The sequence below is a fragment of the Dendropsophus ebraccatus genome, chromosome 3 (assembly GCF_027789765.1).
Source record: "Dendropsophus ebraccatus isolate aDenEbr1 chromosome 3, aDenEbr1.pat, whole genome shotgun sequence".
NCBI classification, from domain to species: domain Eukaryota; kingdom Metazoa; phylum Chordata; class Amphibia; order Anura; family Hylidae; genus Dendropsophus; species Dendropsophus ebraccatus.
In genome coordinates, this window is record NC_091456.1 from 48,545,269 (window position 1) to 48,564,348 (window position 19,080).

The following is a 19,080-nucleotide window of genomic DNA, read 5'->3' on the forward strand; positions in this document are numbered from 1 at the left end:
ACATATCCTGGAGTGGACCATAATTGCGGCACGGACAACAATAGAAGTGTAAAGGATCTGTATTTTGTGGACTTTGTGAACTTATTATTGGAGGTACTGTTTAAAGTTGGTGCAACCCTATCAAATGTTATTTCTTCTTCTTCTTCTTCTTCTTCTTCTTCTTCTTATTATTATTATTATTATTATTATTATTATTAGAAGAAGACTTTTGGATGTAATGGGCAACACTAAGTTACCTATAAAAAAATCCAGAATGTTGCATAGTTTATCTAGTAACAAAATAATCTATTCTAGCCTAATGCCTGAATTTCCATGTTTTATTGTAGTTCTTGATTTTGATTCTCTTGATCCAAATAACTCTTCTACTAATCCGAGGTGAGTATTACAATTCTGCAATCTTAATTGTTACTGTGATATTGAATTTGTGATATTGTAACCCCCTTTACACAAAAGAGCTAGTTCACACTGAGTAAATTTGGTGGAAATTCTGCAGCGGAGAATCCCGCCTGCCTCAGTGTCTAAGGGCATCTCTATGGGAGGGCTTGGGCGCCTCTGCTCAAAGAATTGACAGGCCAATTCTTTAAGTTGAGAGTGGAGGAGAATGGAGGCATGTGAGCCCTCCCATAGAGTCTCCGTTTGACACTGAGGCAGGCGGGATTCTGCCAAATTTACTCAGTGTGAACTGGCCTTAAGGAGTTCACAGAACCATTTTTAAGCCTATATTCCGGACATTTCATATCTTACCGTATCAAGGATTTCTTGGTGGTCTCTCCTCTCATAAATGTATGTTGTTGTTGGTGGACAGTGCTATAGGGGTGGGGCTTAACTACCATTGTGCCCCATATCTCTGCCCACATTGATGACATAGGCCACACACCCTCTGTGATATCATCACAGTGTAGGCCCCGATGTGGGCAGGGATGTGGGGCACAGCGATCATTAAGTCCAGCCCCTACAGCACTGACCACCAACAATAACATGCACATTTGAGGGGAGAGACCACCAAGAAATCCTTTATACGGTAAGATATGGAATGTTCTCATATGGAAAGGGGGAGACAATATTACTTTAAATACAGATGACCTAAGCTATTCCAAGAATACGATAATGACAACTTACATATAGTTTACAGTTTGTCATTTATTTACAAAGATGCATACCATCCAACAATATTCTGCTTTTAAATATAATGCATTGAATAAAACCATTCATAGTTTCCTTTATTCTAATCCTTAATGGCACCAACAAACCCACTCATTATTTATTTATAATATTTTTATACTCTCTGTTATGTACAATAGCAATGCTAATAGAAAGCATTGCTTTGTATTACTGAGTGAGATATGAATATAAAGTGTTCTCATGTGTCCCCGTCAGAAAAAGTAGAAAATATCCAACTGAGCCAAGTTGTTTTCCCTTTGAGCTACAAATGTGATGTGACATCTCCCAAACAAATTGTTATTGTTCAGCAAAGAAAGGCAGCCGTAATCCATAAAGCTGCCATGGGAACAGCCGAACACTTAGAAACAATCAGACTTATGGAAGCAAAGAAAATTTGCTAGTGGAAACATTGTAATTTCCTATGATGCAGGTACACAATACTGGCAGAGCTATTCGGACTACATTAGGTAAGAGAATAGATATCACAGTATGGGCTTGGAAAACACCTGGCGTACTATGAAGCATTGGATGATCAAGAATCTATAGTTCCTGGGGAAATTTGTATCAATTGTATTTGAGTTCAACATATGTGATGAGGTTGTGTTGGGGTTTGTAACTGCATGTTAGTTTCCATTAAAGGGGTTATCCAGCATTAAAAAAACATGGACACTTTCTTTCAGAGACAGCACCACTCTTGTCTCCAGTCTGGGTGTAGGTTTTGCAATTTAGTTCCATTGAAGTGAATGGAGCTTAATTGTTAACTGGAGACGAAAGTGGTGCTGTCTCTGGAAGAAAGTGGCCATGTTTTTCTAATGCTGGATAACTGCTTTATTAAAGTAATAAAATAATTTCACTGCAGTTTTGGAAACTGCAATGTAACCTGACCACGTGTTTTTACCCTTGACAATAAATCTTGTGTAGTGATCCACAAAGTGGTTGTTTCCCTGTTAAAAGTTGTTGTCGGTCACGGATTTCAAATTGTCGAGTGTGGTGTGCTTGTCTCAAGATATACAAGCGGGGGAACCATGGGGACTTTCCTTTATATGATTTCAAGGGTAAAATAGTGCTGAGTGCATGTTACTATCAAGAGTACATAACATTATTCATCATTTACCCATCATCACCCATGCCCCTCCTTACCCATCATCCATGCCCCTCCTTACCCATCATCCATGCCCCTTCTTACCCTTCATCCATGCCCCTTCTTGGTTGACCTTGATGGACATATGTCTTTTTTCAACCATACTATGTAACTATATATGTAATTATAGTAAATGGGGAGTAAAAAAATAATTATATATAAATATATAGCATCCTGTCATTTATCTTCGAATGGGTATCTTTCTCTACACTGTTCTCAGTAATGTCTGGCGGCTCCATAAAGAAGAAATAGTGCTATTGCTGACCTGCAGCTCCGTTCCGCTGTGAGAGTTGGGCCCCCTACTTAAGATTGCGGGGGGTCCCAAGGGTTGGATTCCCCTCCCCCCCATCAGACATTTATCCCCTATCCTATGAATAAGGGGATCAGTTTTTAATGACTAAAATATTCCTTTAAATAATGCTACTAAATTGTGAAATTGTGCAAGCAGCTATAAAATGTGACATTTCAGGACAGGAAACAATTAAGCCATTTTTGCTGACAGAAAGTCATCAAAATGAACAATATTAGTAATAAACCCCAGGATTCTTGCACAGAATGTAAAAGCGAGCCAAGTCAATCACACTTAACAGTAACATGAATGCTGATTGCCTTTACGGCCCAATGTAGTGTCTCACAGTAGTAGCGCTGTATCACATACATAACAGGTATGGCTGTGTAAATCTAGGCATAGACTTGTTCAATAGAGCTAAATAATCTTGGTTGTCACCAGAAGTATTTCTATGTCATACATCACATGCAGATCATCTAAAGGCACTTACATAGCTGTAATACATTAGTGTTGATATAATGGACACATAAGGGAGTGATACCGACAAGAGACAAAAAAGTTCTGCCAAGCACAATATAAAACAGAGCCGTGTGGGCATGCACTTTATTTCCTGAGTTAGAACGCTTGAGAATGTTGGAGTCCATGCCTTAAATATAGAAATACATATTTCTTGTCAAATCGATTGTCATAATTTAAGTGCCGAATTCACTGTTTCCGTTCCCCAAAGCTCCTAGGCAGCAGTCATTTGATGATATTTCCATTCTGAAATGAAGATTCACTTTTGTCCTCTTTACTTTGAAAATGAGATTGTAGAAATCCTTTGTGTTTGGGGGAATTGCTGCTGCTGCTGGACTTGCTCCTGCTCTGATCCGGGGTCGGCTGAATCGGCAGTGACCGTGAGGCGCTGGACTTGGCCATACAAACACAAACGAGACGGAAGAAAGCTCGCCGCATCTCCTTGCTGGCCAGAGTGTAGATGAGAGGATTCAAGGCTGAATTGAGCACGGCCAGAGCAATAAACCAGTGTGCTTTATATAAGATCAGACACTCCCCGGCTTTACAGGCGACATCAATCAGGAGAAGGATGAACAATGGAGACCAACAGGCAATGAAGACACCTACCACAATAACAACGGTCCGGAGCAGGGCCATTGACCTCTCGGAGTTGCTGTGATTTGTGACTCTTCTGCTGCTGGATTTCACTAGGACATAGATCCGGGCGTATAGGATGACTATTGCAATTAAGATGACTATAAAAATACTGATGCAGAAGCCAACATACTTTTTAGAATACAATGGCAGCACTGTGGAGCAGTCATCCAAGTTGTTACGACAGTTCCAGCCAAGGATTGGTAAGGCGCCTAAGGTAAATGAAATAAGCCAGCAAGTCCCAATGAGAAGAAATACACGATATTTCTTGTTGGCATCATAAGGCCTCATTTTTATCATTGTCAAATGTCTTTCGATAGCAATGGCCAACAAACTTAATGTCGATGCGCCAAGAGCTACAAACATACTGCCTTCACGTACAAACCATGCCGTCAGTGAGATATTGCAAGTGTTCGCCCCAGACATGAGGATGTTTACTATATAGGCAATGCCAGCTAATAAGTCACAAAGTGCCAAGTTGCCGATGAAAAAGTACATCCTGTTGTGGAATCTATTATTTTTCCAGATGGCGATCAGCACCATGAGGTTTTCCACTACTATAAAGCTGCATATGATAAGAAATAGCAAACTGGTTTTGTCCATTTGAACCCCATTGCTTTTTAGGTATCTCCCTGTGTAGTTGTAGTGAAGTTTGATAGTAATGTCACATTTCTGATTTTCCTGGACAATCAGATTAGGAGAAGTTAAGTAGTTGGCACCCATGGTAGTTTAGATTGTAAAAAAAAAAAAAAAAAAGTTGCCGTAGACAACTGTCAATGCTGTAGTTTAAATACAATCCACAAGATGGCGCTGGAGCCACATCTTCTGCAGCATCTTTTTGGAATGAACGGTGGAGCTGTGCATCCTGTAATACAGAGGGGAATCCTGCAAGATAGAAGATAAAATAGATCAGTTATATTATTCATTTACAAAGTTTTAGTTATCTTCTTCTCTCTGGCCATGCATGAATACAAACACAATAAGATCTCTAGGTACTTTTAATATAAGGAAAATATAAAGAACCACATGTGTTATGTGCTTATTCGAATATTTATGCCACCTTGAACTGTTTTAAGGTTCAGTTTTATAATTTATCAAAGAAAATGTTACGTTAGTGACTTGATGGTCATATGACCTATATTTACTTTCTATTGCTAAAGTGTATGGCTATATTCACACACCATCAAAATAATGAAAGCTTTTATTGGACGGCTGCCATTTAGTGTTACTTTAAAACAATGGGGGAGATTGATCAAACATGGTGTAAAGTGAAACTGGTTCAGTTGCCCCTAGCAACCAATCAGATTCCACCTTTCATTTTTCAAAGAGTCTGTGAGGAATGAAAGGTGGAATCTGATTGGTTGCTAGGGGCAACTGAGCCAGTTTTACTTTACACCATGTCTGATAAATCTCCCCCATAATCCGTTAATCATATACTATTCATAAAATATTAACTCTATCAGGCCAGTGCACCCTATTTATCATCTGCGGAAACAAACAAAACAAACTGGTTCTGCTGGCGCAAGGTTCCATCTGCTCTCGACCAGGTGAATATATTTCACTTATTTGTTAGACATAGATGAAAAGTGTGTCAAGCCGTGCACAATTGTTTTTTTTAGGGCATGCACAATTTTTGATAAATTCACCAAGCACATGGAGAAAAACAAACGGCTAAAACTAGTTAGAAACCAAATGCAGCTATTAGACTCCCCCCCAAAGTTTTCACAGTGATCTTAAGACACAGTTAAAGGGGTTGTCCAATGAAGCTCTTTTCTTTTAAATCAACTATTGTCAGAAAGCTATATAGATTTGTAATTTATGTTAATTAATATTCTATTAAAGAATCTCAAGTCTTCCCATACTTATCACCTGCTGTGTGTCCTGCAGGAAATGTTTTCTTTTCCGTCTGACACAGTGCTCTCTGCTGACATCTCTGGCCGATACTGGAACTGTCCAGAGAAGGAGAGGTTTTCTATGGGGATTTGCTACTGCTCTGGACAGTTCCTGTCTTGGTCAGAGATGTCAGCAGAGAGCCCTGTGTCAGATTGAAAATAAAACAATACCTGCAGGATATACATCAGCTGATAAGTATGGTAAGAGTTGAGATTTTTTAATAGAAGTAAATTACAAATCTATATAATTTTCTGACACCAGTTGATTTGACCAGTTGAAAAAAAAAAGTTTTTCGCTGGATAACCCCTTTAAAGCAATCCACAGGAAAAAAAGAAAAAAACTTTGATATGTTTCACTATTAAGTGGGTGTTATATGAGGGTATAATATTGCACCATAGACTTCTACTGGTGCCGTATTACAGCTCCGTACCACTGGGAGGTGGTATGGAGTTGTAATAAAGCTGAGGTCTTTATATATCCACGGCTTAGTGTTGTTATTAGAATGGCCGATATTTGATAATGACGGCCGCAAATAATGTTCATGAGCATTTGTTGCGTCCAGTATTTAATAAAAGGTGGCCGACGCGTTGTCCAAGTTCTGGACAAAAAAGGTCTATTTCTGAATTCTTGCAGACAGGTCCTGCACCAAGGTTATTAATGTGGGCATTAAGAGAACTAGATCATTATGACCTGGGAGTACTTCCAATGTGTTTTTTGAACCTAAGCCGCAATCCAGATTGAAATGTGTGATTCCTTTTTCACCGTCTAATGGTAATTGGGTACATTGAACTCATTATAGCCTATTTAGTGCTGTAAATGGCTGTTCGGGGAACAAGCTAAATGAAGCTAGATAATTTATTATGTGTCAGGCACAGAGCACAGTTCCTGATGTGAACCAAGGCGAGGACCTTGCCTTAGGCAGCGGTTATGATGAGGAAGCTGCAGGCAGGATTTAGCTTTTGTTATGTAATCTGAGGAGTAAAAATGCTCGGAGTGAATCCTGTAAAAGCATGGCCTGGTTGATTCCTATGGCTGTACTGATGACCTTTACACCAGTCGGTGGGCATCCCTCCACACTAGTATTATACAACATTCAGATATTCAAAAGTAAAAACATATACCAAACATATACAGTAAGGAAAATTTATCTAAACTGCAAAGTATTTGTCTAAACTGCAAATTAAAGGAGAACTCCAGCAAAAATGTTTATAAAAGTATTGTATTGCCCCCCAAAAGTTTTACAAATCACCAATATACACTTATTATGGGAAATGCACATGTGCTTTTTCCCTGCACTTACTACTGCATCAAGGCTTCACTTCCTGGATAACATGGTGATGTCACTTCCTGGATAACATGGTGATGTCACTTCCTGGATAACATGGTGACGTCATGACCCGATTCCCAGAGCTGTGCGGGCTTTGGCTGCTGGAGAGGATGATGGCAGGGGGACACTGAGGGACACAGGGCACTGGAGGACACTGAGCATTCCCCCTGCCATCATCCTCTCCAGCAGCCACAGCCCGCACAGCTCTGGGAGTCGGGGCATGACATCACCATGTTATCCAGGAAGTGACGCCTTGATCCAGTAGTAAGTGCAGGGAAAAAAGCACTTTATGTGCATTTCCCGTAATAAGTGTATATTAGTGATTTGTATAACTTTTGGGGGGCAATACAATACTTTAACATTTTCACGGACTTCTCCTTTAAGTGTAAGAGCAGAGAAATAGTTTCTCCTCGGCCCCAATGCAAAATCTATGATATAGCCCCCACTTATCATGTGCCATTTTAGTTCTGTATCTTTATATGTGGCAGTGGGATCACTGGGTCTCCTCAGGTACCAGGCCCCAGTTGTGATTGCTAAGTCTGTATCGTTATTAGCTACATCTCTGTAGATTGGTCCCAAGATTAGAGATGAGCGAACCTGGCGAGGTTCGGGTTCGTATGAACCTGAACTCTCGGCGTCTGATTCCCACTGTCTGCAGCCTTCGTGAAGAGGGTGGAAACAGCCTGAGGACCGCCTGGAAAACTGGGATACAGCCATAGCCATAGGCTGTATCCCAGTTTTCCAGGCAGTCCTCCGGCTGTATCCACCCTCTTCATGGAGCGGGCAGACAGCGGGAATCAGACGCTGAGAGTTCAGGTTCATACGAACCCGAACCTCGCCAGGTTCGCTCATCTCTACCCAAGATCTCAAAAAAATGGTGTGCATTAGGGTGCCCTCCCACAAACTTTTTGTCTTACGTTTTTCAGGCCAAAAAAAAGAAAATGTTGGGAAAAAAATGCTAATGTAGTGCATGGTGTTTTTTTCATGCAATAGCAATTTTCTCACATTTTTCTAGCGGTTTTGACTATGTGTGAAATCTCTTTTTTTGTGATTTAGGCCTTTTTGTGTGTTGAACTTTTCCCTCTGCCATCACATGACCTAGCTGCTGGACCACAAAAGGTGACAACAATGTTAGAAAAAAAATTCATACGCACAGCAATGGTGTTTTTAAGACAATTAAAACAATCTCATTGAAGTCTAAGGGAGAAAAAATGGAACAGTTTGCCGAAAAAAATAAAAATAAACGCCAGACAGAAAAATGCCACCCTAAAAAACGCCATGTTTGTAAAGCATATCATAAACTCCCATTGACTTCCAGTTAACATCTGGCTTGCTGGTGTTTTTATTGGTGTTTTTTCAAGATTTTAAGGCAGCATGAAGCCCTATTACACGGGACGATTATGCACGATAATTTAAATGCTATTAGTTCTGTGTAAATGCAGGCAACGATCAAAAATTCACTCATGTGTCATTGTTCCTTGATTTAGATCTGACCCTTACATCATCGTTAATCGTTCACTAATCATTCGCTGATCATTCAGTGTAATTACATGTTATTCATTCTTTTGCTGGGATCAGATGGAGTAAACGATCATAGTAACGATCGTAACTAGCGACTAGTTATATAGTAAACGATCTTGTTTATCGTTAAAAATCGCTTTGTCTAATAGGATCCTTAGGCTGGGTTTATATAATGATTTGTTTCCTCTAAGACCTGGAAGTGCTGACAAACTCATAAATTATCTGCAACATACCTACCTATCCATTTCATTCAATGACCCAAAGTAGCCAGCTATTGACAGGTCATTTCAGGTCATTTTCCAAGCGCCTACAGGTTTTGGCCGAGACTGAAAATTGTGGTTTGTTGCATTTTCTCTCTAAACCGAAACGAGTAAAATGTCAGAAAATTTCCCCAACAGTCACTAGCTGGCTACGTCTAGGTCGTTGAATTGAATGACGAGCGCACCGACCAGAGCACAGAAACATCAGCAGATTTGGTGATGTATCCATACATCCATCCATACTTGGAGGCATAAATCATGATGTGTACCCGGCTTTAGAACTAGAAGCCTTTAGCCCTTTTCACTTCCCTGACATACAGTACCTATTAGTTCCTGACCGGGCAGTGGACCGAATATTCATATATTCATGTGCACATAAGAAAATGCTAAGGTTTTAATCAAAGTTTGAATTTGTACCTAAGTACAGCTGTATTTTTGCTATACCTGACATCTGTATATGCACATTTAGATTTCCAAAATCATTGTTCAGAGTGGCACCTCATTGTCACGTGAAAGGTTTGCATGTTTCCAAAACAAGCGGCCATTATGGGTAAAAGGGGAAGTGTGCTGGCACAGACAGGGAACAGTATCTTTCAAATGAGAGGGTGTGTTCTCTGCTTGCATGTGAACAGTTTGGAAAAGAATAGATTTAGTTACAGTTCCCCGGCTGTACTATTAGGTTAATAGGTGACATGCTGAAGTTAATAGCCTAGAGACATGAATAACCCTTATCATGATTGCCATTATATTGGAGGCCTTTTATTCTTTTTAGTACTTTGTGGCCTCTTAGATTAGACACACTTCATTTAATACAGTATGCGGAGACTGTTATCTACAACAACCTATATGGGTTCGAAGAAGAGACAGCACATCTCAATGCTGCTCTGCATTTAAACATTATATATATATATATATATATATATATATATTTATTTATTTATTTATTTTTTCATTCAGAGAAACACGTCTGACACATGGCAGAACACAGACCAAAGACTGTTATCTACAACAACCTACATGTGTTCAAAGAGGAGACAAATATATATATATATATATATATATATATATATATGTATATAATGTTTTTATTTATTTTTTATTTTTTTGAAAAACACATCTGAGACATGGCCAAACATGGACAGGATCTCCCCAACCCCCTCCCATAGACAGATTTTTTTACTATATAAGTATTCTCATCCAAGAGTAGTCAAAATATTGTTTATAAAGTACAGTATATAAAGTTTAAATAGGAAGCAGGCAGTGATTTTTAGCTGTTATTTACTAATGGATTTTACATTTTTCATATTCTATTTCTGAAAAGCATGTCCGGGAATAGCATGTCAGCTTTCATATTTTAATGCTTTTATTATGGATTTTAAGGGCAAGTTTAAAAAAAAATAATAATTTTTCTCTGTAAAACACAGACACAGACACACACACACACACACACACACACACAGACACACACACACACACACACAGACACACAGACACACAGACACACACAGACACACACAGACACACACAGACACACACACACACACACACACACACGTTTTATGTTACTAGATTTGAAGTTATTTCCTAAAGCAAAAAGTTAATGTGCTGCTTTCTGTTCCCTCTCAGTGTGCAGACAAGCAAAGCTGCCTTAATGGACCCTAGAGATAATATGTTTATTGATAGAGAACCCTAACCTGACCTACAGATTCCTATAGCTATGAGACTTTTCTCAAGAAACCTATCCTATTTCATCTTGAATTCCCCTGGTGAATTTGCTGTAACTACTTCCTCTAGACCAAATTCCATTCTTACCGCCCTTTAAGGAACTAGCATTTAATTTTACTACTTAAATTTTTTTTGTTCTAGAACCCATTTAATGATCTTTGGTTTTGGTAGACTGTAGGCTAAATACTGTATATATATATATATATATATATATATATATATATATATATATATATATTTTTTTTTTATCTAAGCTGATCTGCATATTAGTCTAATGTAAAGAACTGACTAAATTGCGAATTTGCATCTAAAAGATAAATCACAAAGCTCTCAAGATCTAAAAGTAGCGGAATTCTACTATATTCTTTGATATAATTTACTTTATTTACTGTAGACGATGGGAATGTTGACACTTTGTGACATTGTCGCAGATTAGTGGCCTGGTTTTCACATTGCAGATCGGCAGCCATTAGCATTACAATAGGCCTAAACAATTGGCCACACTTCAATGTATAGGGGGAAAATATGCTGTGAAAAGTGGCAAAATGTAACACAACATTTAACACCTATAATATACTAAATAACATTAAACCATTAGCTAGAAATGAATTAGCGACCAGTCCAGTATAGGACTTTACCATGAGTAATAAGTAGGCCACAGGGGGTAATGTTCACTTTCTAATGTTACTTACAAGTTTGAAACCAACATGACAGATCACACTGATATTATATACATTTCAAGTAAAAGTCCATATGTAGAATTTGTCTTACGGATTATCATGTATTTACAGTATATTAAGTTACTTGTGTTTAGTAATAATAGAAAACACATGGAACTTAATATCTAAGCATTGTTTCCTACAGTCACTCTATAGTGCGCTAAAATCAGCTGTAGTATGGAACTATTTAAATGTTGGTTCATATAGAAAAGTTAGGCCTCCTATCCTAAAAAAAAAACTAAGAAAAAATTACCTTTTTATGTGAAAATATATCATATAGCTCAAGAATACCTGAAATACATTCCCTGCTTACATTACCAGCAGCCAGACTATGCTTTATAAATGCTATCAAGTATCCAACATGCCTGGATTTAAATGTCAGTAGTATAATGTTTAAGTATATAACTGGAATAGATGGGCGTATATTAGATGAATAATATATGGCAGACACCACCAGTCCAGTAGAAAGTGATTACTGCACAGTAATCCACTGTATGTACTCATGGCCTGTCTGTGCTCATTGTAAAAAGTTCAATGAAAGTAGGTGTATATACAAAAGACATGGGTGCTAATATATAAAACCGACTATACCAAAATCTTGTGCAAATTTGACCCTCTATAAGTCAACTTATAGAAGGTACAAACTAAAAGCATACAGTCTTAGGGTATATTCACACGGGCGGGCTCGCAGCGAGATTCTCGCTGCGAGCCCGGCAGGTCCTGTCAGTTCCCATAAACTACATACTTGCTGCGGTCTAAACGACCGCAGCGAGTATGTAATTATACCACGCTTAACCCCTTCTACTCCCGCCGGCTGTAAGCAGCATACATTACCTGTCCTTGCTGCACGGGTTCCGGCGTCCTGCTCTCCCGTCCGGCCAATTAGTGTGTTGCCCAGCCGCAGCCACTGATTGGCCGGGCGGGAGAGCAGGACGCCGGACCCGTGCAGCAAGGACAGGTAATGTATGCTGCTTACAGCGGGGGAGCCGGCGGGAGTAGAAGGGGTTAAGCGCGGTATAATTACATACTCTCTGCGGTCGTTTAGACCGCAGCAAGTATGTAGTTTATGGGAACTGAGAGGACCTGCCGGGCTCGCAGCGAGAATCTTGCTGCGAGCCCGCCCGTGTGAATATACCCTAAAGCTACGTTTACACAAAAGATGAGACCGGATGTTCCGTGAAAAGTCTCTGAAAAGATCATCCCGGCCGGTACTGCAGTAGCGGCCAAATGATCTTTCCCGCCGCAGGATTCTGATGCGGGTGCATAAGCGCGCGCTCGCTTCAGAACTCTCATAGCACACAATGAAGCGTTCGGCCGTGGCCGCTAGCTCCATTGTGTGAACTGACAGGTCTTTCTACGGTCAGAGTTCACTGAATTGCGGCCGCAGAAAACTGACATGTCAGTTGTTTGTGGCGCTGCATGGGATCCCGGCCGGAGCGTGCACTATGTGTATACGCTCCGGCCGGGATCCTATAAAAGGCAATGCAGTGCTCCACACTGTACAAAGTACGGCTGTTGTTGCCAATGGCAACAACGACCCTACTTTTACGCTGTGTGAACATAGCATTAAAAGAATATTCCAACAAGAAAGAAAAAAGTGATGGCACTGCCTGGCTCTCCACTAGATGGCACTATCTCAGGCTGGGTCCGGTATGTGGTGGTGCTCAATCCGAAATAAACATGCTGTATGAACAATGAATAAAGGATAAAAGGAGGCACTCATCAGCAGTGTATTCAGACCATCCGGCTTTTATTGCTGTGCGCAGGGGGAGCGGGGGAGACAAGGTGGGTGACCGCAGTTTCGCGGCTTAGTGCCGCTTTGACGAACCCGTCAAAGCGGCACTAAGCCGCGAAACTGCGGTCACCCACCTTGTCTCCCCCGCTCCCCCTGCGCACAGCAATAAAAGCCGGATGGTCTGAATACACTGCTGGTGAGTGCCTCCTTTTATCCTTTATTCATTATTAAAAGAATATTCCCTTCTCATTTAATAGATAAACTTGTAGGGCACATCAAGTTTATTCAATACATTCATTTAGCAAACTTGCCTCCTTCTCCTTCTATGCCACATCTTTCCTTCCTATTGTTGACAGCTTATTTTCTATGTTAAAGACAACCACTCTGCTCTAAAAGCAATGGTCTGGCTGTTGTGTGTATATATATATATATATATATATATATATATATATATATATTATAGTATCTATACACCTTATGTTCCTACAGCTACATTATAGCTATACTGTACATACTAGCCAGACCACTGCTTTTAGAGCAGAGTGGTTGTTGGTAACCAAGATAATAGCTGTCAACAATGCAGGGATATCAGGAGAAGGCGGCAAGTTTGCTAAATGAATATATATGTGCTTTAACTTGACAGGCCCTGCAAGTTTTACTATGTTAGTTAAGATTGGACTACCCCTTTAAAATAAATTTGCAGAATTTTTCCTTCCTGACGGACACCAGACTGCTAGTACTGTCTCTATATATATGGTGGCAGATCAACTGATAAAGCTAAATGAGTCAAATAGTTACGTTTCTTAAATCAGCCACTATATAAGGCTAAAGAAATATTCATGTCTTGAAGAAGACTTTTCAAGGTTTTCCTAGCACATTATATACCAAGTTGTAACTAGTGTGACTAAGGGCCCTATTCCACCGGACGATTATCGTTAGCATAATCGTTAACGATTAACGATCTCAAACGACCGCTATTGCGAAAGACCTGAAAACGTTCACTCATTTCCATGGAACGATAATCGTTACTTATGATCGTAATTGCGATCGTTTCTTCTTCCGTATTTCTTCGCTATTGCGTTCGTATCTATTGCGAACGACCGAACGATGTCTTATTCAATGCGAACGATTTGCGAACGTTTTGCGAACGAGCAACGATAAAAATAGGTCCAGGTCTTATAAAGCGATCAACGATTTCTCGTTCGGTCGTTAATCGTTACTGCATTTCAACCGAACGATTATCGTTTAGATTCGAACGATTTAACGATAATCTGAACGATAATCGTCCGGTGGAATAGGGCCCTAACTCCTGCCACAGACAGCGACACAGTGGCCCTTCCCTGAACTGTACTGACAAAGCGACTTAAAATAATATTTCCAGTGAGGCAGCTTAGGCTTTGTGTATATCACTATGAATAAAAAAAGTGCTAAAAGAGACCAATGAATCATTGTACAAGCTGTATGGGAAAAAGGGCTGAGAAACCTTTAGAAACAACATTTCATGTAAACAACTGAACCATGAAATAATGTCCATGAATTCTTAGGGCTGTTCCTGGCAATAGTAACAACCCTTACATTACAGTCAGGCTGCAAGTCTAGTCTGTCATTTATGTTGGCATCCACAGTATTGTGCTGTTAACCTCTATTTCCCAGTGCTGTCTGATTTTATTCTGTTACTTTAGAGTATAATATTTCCTCTAGGCTAAAACTATATAGTCACCTTCAAAGGTATGACCTACCACTGCAAATGTATATACAGAATATATACAGACAGAATAGGAGGTATAAGAAATGCTTAAGTTATTCTCTATGCAGACATCGATCATGTATACAAAGGAGTATACATAATGTATACATTTATAGAAATAAACAGAAATAGTATGCCAATATACAGTATATACAGAAGATAAGATGGAATAAACATAGCATATAGATGATATAGATTATAGATGGAATAAACAGCATTCTGCAAAATGTTATAAACTATTAGAAAGTGCTTGGATGCATAGAGAAGATAGACAATTGAATATATATATATATATATATATATATATATATATATATATATATATTCATATGTCTATCTTCTCTAATGCATCCAAGCACTTATAACATTTTGCAGAATGCTGTTTATTCCATATATATATATATATATATATATATATATATATATATATATATATACAGGATATATAGAGGTATAGTTCAATCACTTACCTATACAATGAAGGACTTTCACCAACTTTACTAATAAAATTTCCAAATGACTTTGTGAATAATTCCAGGCTCAGGCATATTCCCCCAGAGAAGCAATCATCAGGATGTAGACAGTCACAAAGATGACTTTCTCCTCCTTCCTGATAAGTTCTCAGTCCTAGAAGAGGATGCTTGTAGTCAGTGTGTAGTATGTGAATGTGAGCAGCATATGTCAGCTCCCACACAGCTGCCTTCTAGTCCCACCTCCTCCTCCTCCTGTCCCTCTAGCTGCTCTGCACATCAGACCCACCACATTGTAATGGTAATTCTGCTGCAGAGTCAAAGGCCATTGTTTTCTATAGTTGGTAAAATAAATGTTCAAACTCTTATTTTCTACTTGTATTTGTGTGAGTGTGTCTGGGTGGGGACATAGCCCCAGGGGTTGCAGAAGTGGCATCAGCTCATGGACCTGGATTCCTGAAGAGCCCAAAGGCTGATTATAGAAATTACTAGAAAATGTACCCGGCGCTGCCCGGGTATAAAGTGTCAGTGTGTTAATTAGATTTGTTCTAAGGTGCCCAGGAGGCCAAGCTAAAGGTATTGTTTCATCTGAGTTAATCAGTGGAATTAGTGTATACCTGTAGTGCATAGTTGGAGGGGTTCTGTATACCTGTAGTGTGTATTTGGGGGGGGCTGTATACCTGTAGTGTATAGTTGAGAGAGGTCCTGTATACCTGCAGTGTACAGTTGGTGAAGGTCCTGTATACCTGTACTGTATAGTTCGGGGGTCCTGTATACCTGTAGTATATAGTTGGTGCTGTATACCTGTAATGTATAGTTGGTGGAGGTCTTGTATACCTGTAGTTTATAGTTTGAGGGTCCTGGATACCTGTAGTGTATAATTGGTGGAGGTCTTGTATACCTGTAGTATATAGTTCGGGGGTCCTGTATACCTCTGGTAAATAGTTTGAGGGTCCTGTATAACTATAGTATAGAGTTGGTGGAGGTCCTGTATACCTGTAGTGTATAGTTTGGGGTCCTATATACCTGTAGTATATAGCTGGTTGAGTTCCTGTATACCTGTAGTATATTTGGGGTCCTGTATACTTGTAGTATAGAGTTGGTGAAGGTGCTGTATACCTGTATTATAGAGTTGGTGTAGGTCCTGTATACCTGTAGTGTATAGTTTTGAGGTCCTGTATACCTGTAGTGTATAGTTTGGGGTCTTATATACCTGTAGTATATAGTTGGTGGAGTTCCTGTATACCTGTAGTGTATAGTTTTGGGGTCCTGTATACCTGTAGTGTATAGTTTGGGGTCCTGTATACCTGTAGTATATAGTTGGTGGAGGTCCTGTATACCTGAAGTATATAGTTGGTGGAGGTCCTGTATACCTGTAGTATATAGTTTTGGGGTCCTGTATACCTGTAGTGTAAAGTTTGGGGTCCTGTATACCTGTAGTATATAGTTTTGAGGAGGTCCCGTGCACCTGTAGTGTATAGTTTTGGGGTCCTGTATACCTGTAGTGTCCTGTATACCTGCAGTGTTGTATTTACCCGTAGGGCAGTGTTATTCAGTCACAGTGTGTCGGTATTGGTTATGTCTGGTATGGCGGTGTTATCCAGTCACAGTATGGTGGTATTGGTCAGGTCTGGTGTGGCGGTGTTATCCAGTCACGGTATGGTGGTATTGGTCAGGTCTGGTATAGCGGTGTTATCCAGTCACAGTATGGCAGTATTGGTCAGGTCTGATATGATAGTGTTATCCAGTCACAGTATGGCGGTATTGGTCAGGTCTGGTGTGGCGGTGTTACCCAGTCAGTTTGCCGGTATTGGTCAGGTCTGGTATGGCAGTATTATCCAGTCACAGTATGGCGGTATTGGTCAGGTCTGGTATGACAGTGTTATCCAGCACAGTATGGCGGTATTGGTCAGGTCTGGTATGGCAGTGTTATCCAGTCACAGTATGGCGGTATTGGTCAGGTCTGGTATGACAGTGTTATCCAGCACAGTATAGCGGTATTGGTCAGGTCTGGTGTGGCGGTGTTATCCATTCACAGTATGGCGGTATTAGTCAGGTTTTATATGACAGTGTTATCCAGTCACAGTATGGCGGTATTGGTCAAGTCTGGTATGACAGTGTTATCCAGTCACAGTTTGGTATACCTATTGTGCCCTCTGTATACATGTACTGTATGGATGGAGTAGGGGGCCCTGTATATACATGTACTGTATAGATGGAGTAGGAGGTCCTGTATATACATGTACTGTATAGATGGAGTAGGGGGTCCTGTATATACATGTACTGTATAGATGGAGTAGGGGGTCCTGTATATACATGTACTGTATAGATGGAGTAGGGGGTCCTGTATATACATGTACTGTATGGATGGAGTAGGGGGTCCTGTATATACATGTACTGTATGGATGGAGTAGGGGGTCCTGTATATACATGTACTGTATAGATGGAGTAGGGGGTCCTGTATATACATGTACTGTATAGATGGAGTAGGGGGTCCTGTATATACATGTACTGTATAGATGGAGTAGGGGGTCCTGTATATACATGTACTGTATAGATGGAGTAGGGGGTCCTGTATATACATGTACTGTATAGATGGAGTAGGGGGTCCTGTATATACATGTACTGTATAGATGGAGTAGGGGGTCCTGTATATACATGTACTGTATAGATGGAGTAGGGGGTCCTGTATATACATGTACTGTATAGATGGAGTAGGGGCTCCTGTATATACATGTACTGTATACATGGAGTAGGGGGTCCTGTATATACATGTACTGTATAGTTGGAGTAGGGGGTCCTGTATATACATGTACTGTATAAATGGAGTAGGGGCTCCTGTATATACATGTACTGTATACATGGAGTAGGGGGTCCTGTATATACATGTACTTTATAGATGGAGTAGGGGGCCCTGTATATACATGTACTGTATAGATGGAGTAGGGGGTCCTGTATATACATGTACTGTATAGATGGAGTAGGGGGTCCTGTATATACATGTACTGTATAGATGGAGTAGGGGGTCCTGTATATACATGTACTGTATAGATGGAGTAGGGGGCCCTGTATACATATACTGTATAGATGGAGTAGGGGGTCTACCAGTTATTACTGTGGATGTTGTGAGGCAGCTTCCCTAGCAACCATTGCTCCCTGTGGAAATGAAAGCAGTAATCCTATTGGTTGCTAAGGCTCCAACTGCCGTGTCTGCTGCAGCTAATTATATCACCTGTGTTTGCAGTGAGGAGATTTTCCCATTCATCTCTATGGAGCACTCTTTCCCCTCCCCCTCCCCTCCTGTACATCTGGCGGGGACGGGACCTTCGCAATAACCTTTCCGGGCACCCAATGTATCTGTGTGCCAAATTTAGGGTCAAACGGTTCAGGCGTTTGGAAGTCTATAGAGGACAGACAGACAGACAGACAGACAGAAGGACAGACAGACAGACAGACTTTGATTTTTATGATATAGATTAGATTATTAGAAATTATAATTGATATAATTATACATACTTGAATGACTATAATTATGGCATGTAAAATATTGTAACTATCTCTAATGAAATGCACACATGCTCAAGTTTTTACTTGGCAACATTTTTTATTTAATTAAAACTTTTATACTATTTTTTAATACTTGTAGAATGCACTAGAGATGAGTGAATCGCAGATGTAAATGAAGCAAAGCACTTTGTTTGATCAGCGCTCCACTCATCAAGCCTTTCATCGCTGCTCTCCTCCCTGCCGCTCCGCCCTGGGTGCCAGGGAAAAGATGGATTCAATCCTGGGAAACTGGGAGAAGTTTCCCAGGATTGGATCCAGCTTTTCCCGTCATCTTGGCATGAGTGGCAGAGAGCGGAGCAGCACTGAAGGGCCGGCGGCTTGATGAGCGGAGCGCTGATAAAATAAAGAGCTTCACTTCATTTACATCTGCGATTCA

The 19,080-nt window shown here is 40.2% G+C and overlaps 1 protein-coding gene across 3 annotated transcripts; it reads right to left on the reverse strand.

The window, feature by feature from the left end:
• Positions 1-775: 775 nt before the first annotated feature.
• S1PR3 (sphingosine-1-phosphate receptor 3) lies at positions 776-18,328 on the reverse strand. 3 transcript variants are annotated; one of them, XM_069961702.1, is made up of 3 exons: positions 18,243-18,328; positions 15,138-15,294; positions 776-4,625 (listed from the first exon to the last, which is right to left on the reverse strand). In XM_069961702.1, exon 3 carries the CDS (start codon positions 4,461-4,463, stop codon positions 3,333-3,335), a length of 1,131 nt encoding a protein of 376 aa, XP_069817803.1. In that variant the 5' UTR covers positions 4,464-4,625; positions 15,138-15,294; positions 18,243-18,328; the 3' UTR covers positions 776-3,332. The 3 variants fall into 3 exon arrangements, with proteins under 3 accessions (XP_069817803.1, XP_069817804.1, XP_069817805.1); XM_069961703.1 differs by having other exon boundaries at positions 18,253-18,278; XM_069961704.1 differs by lacking the exon at positions 18,243-18,328 and adding an exon at positions 15,427-15,597.
• Positions 18,329-19,080: the final 752 nt, after the last annotated feature.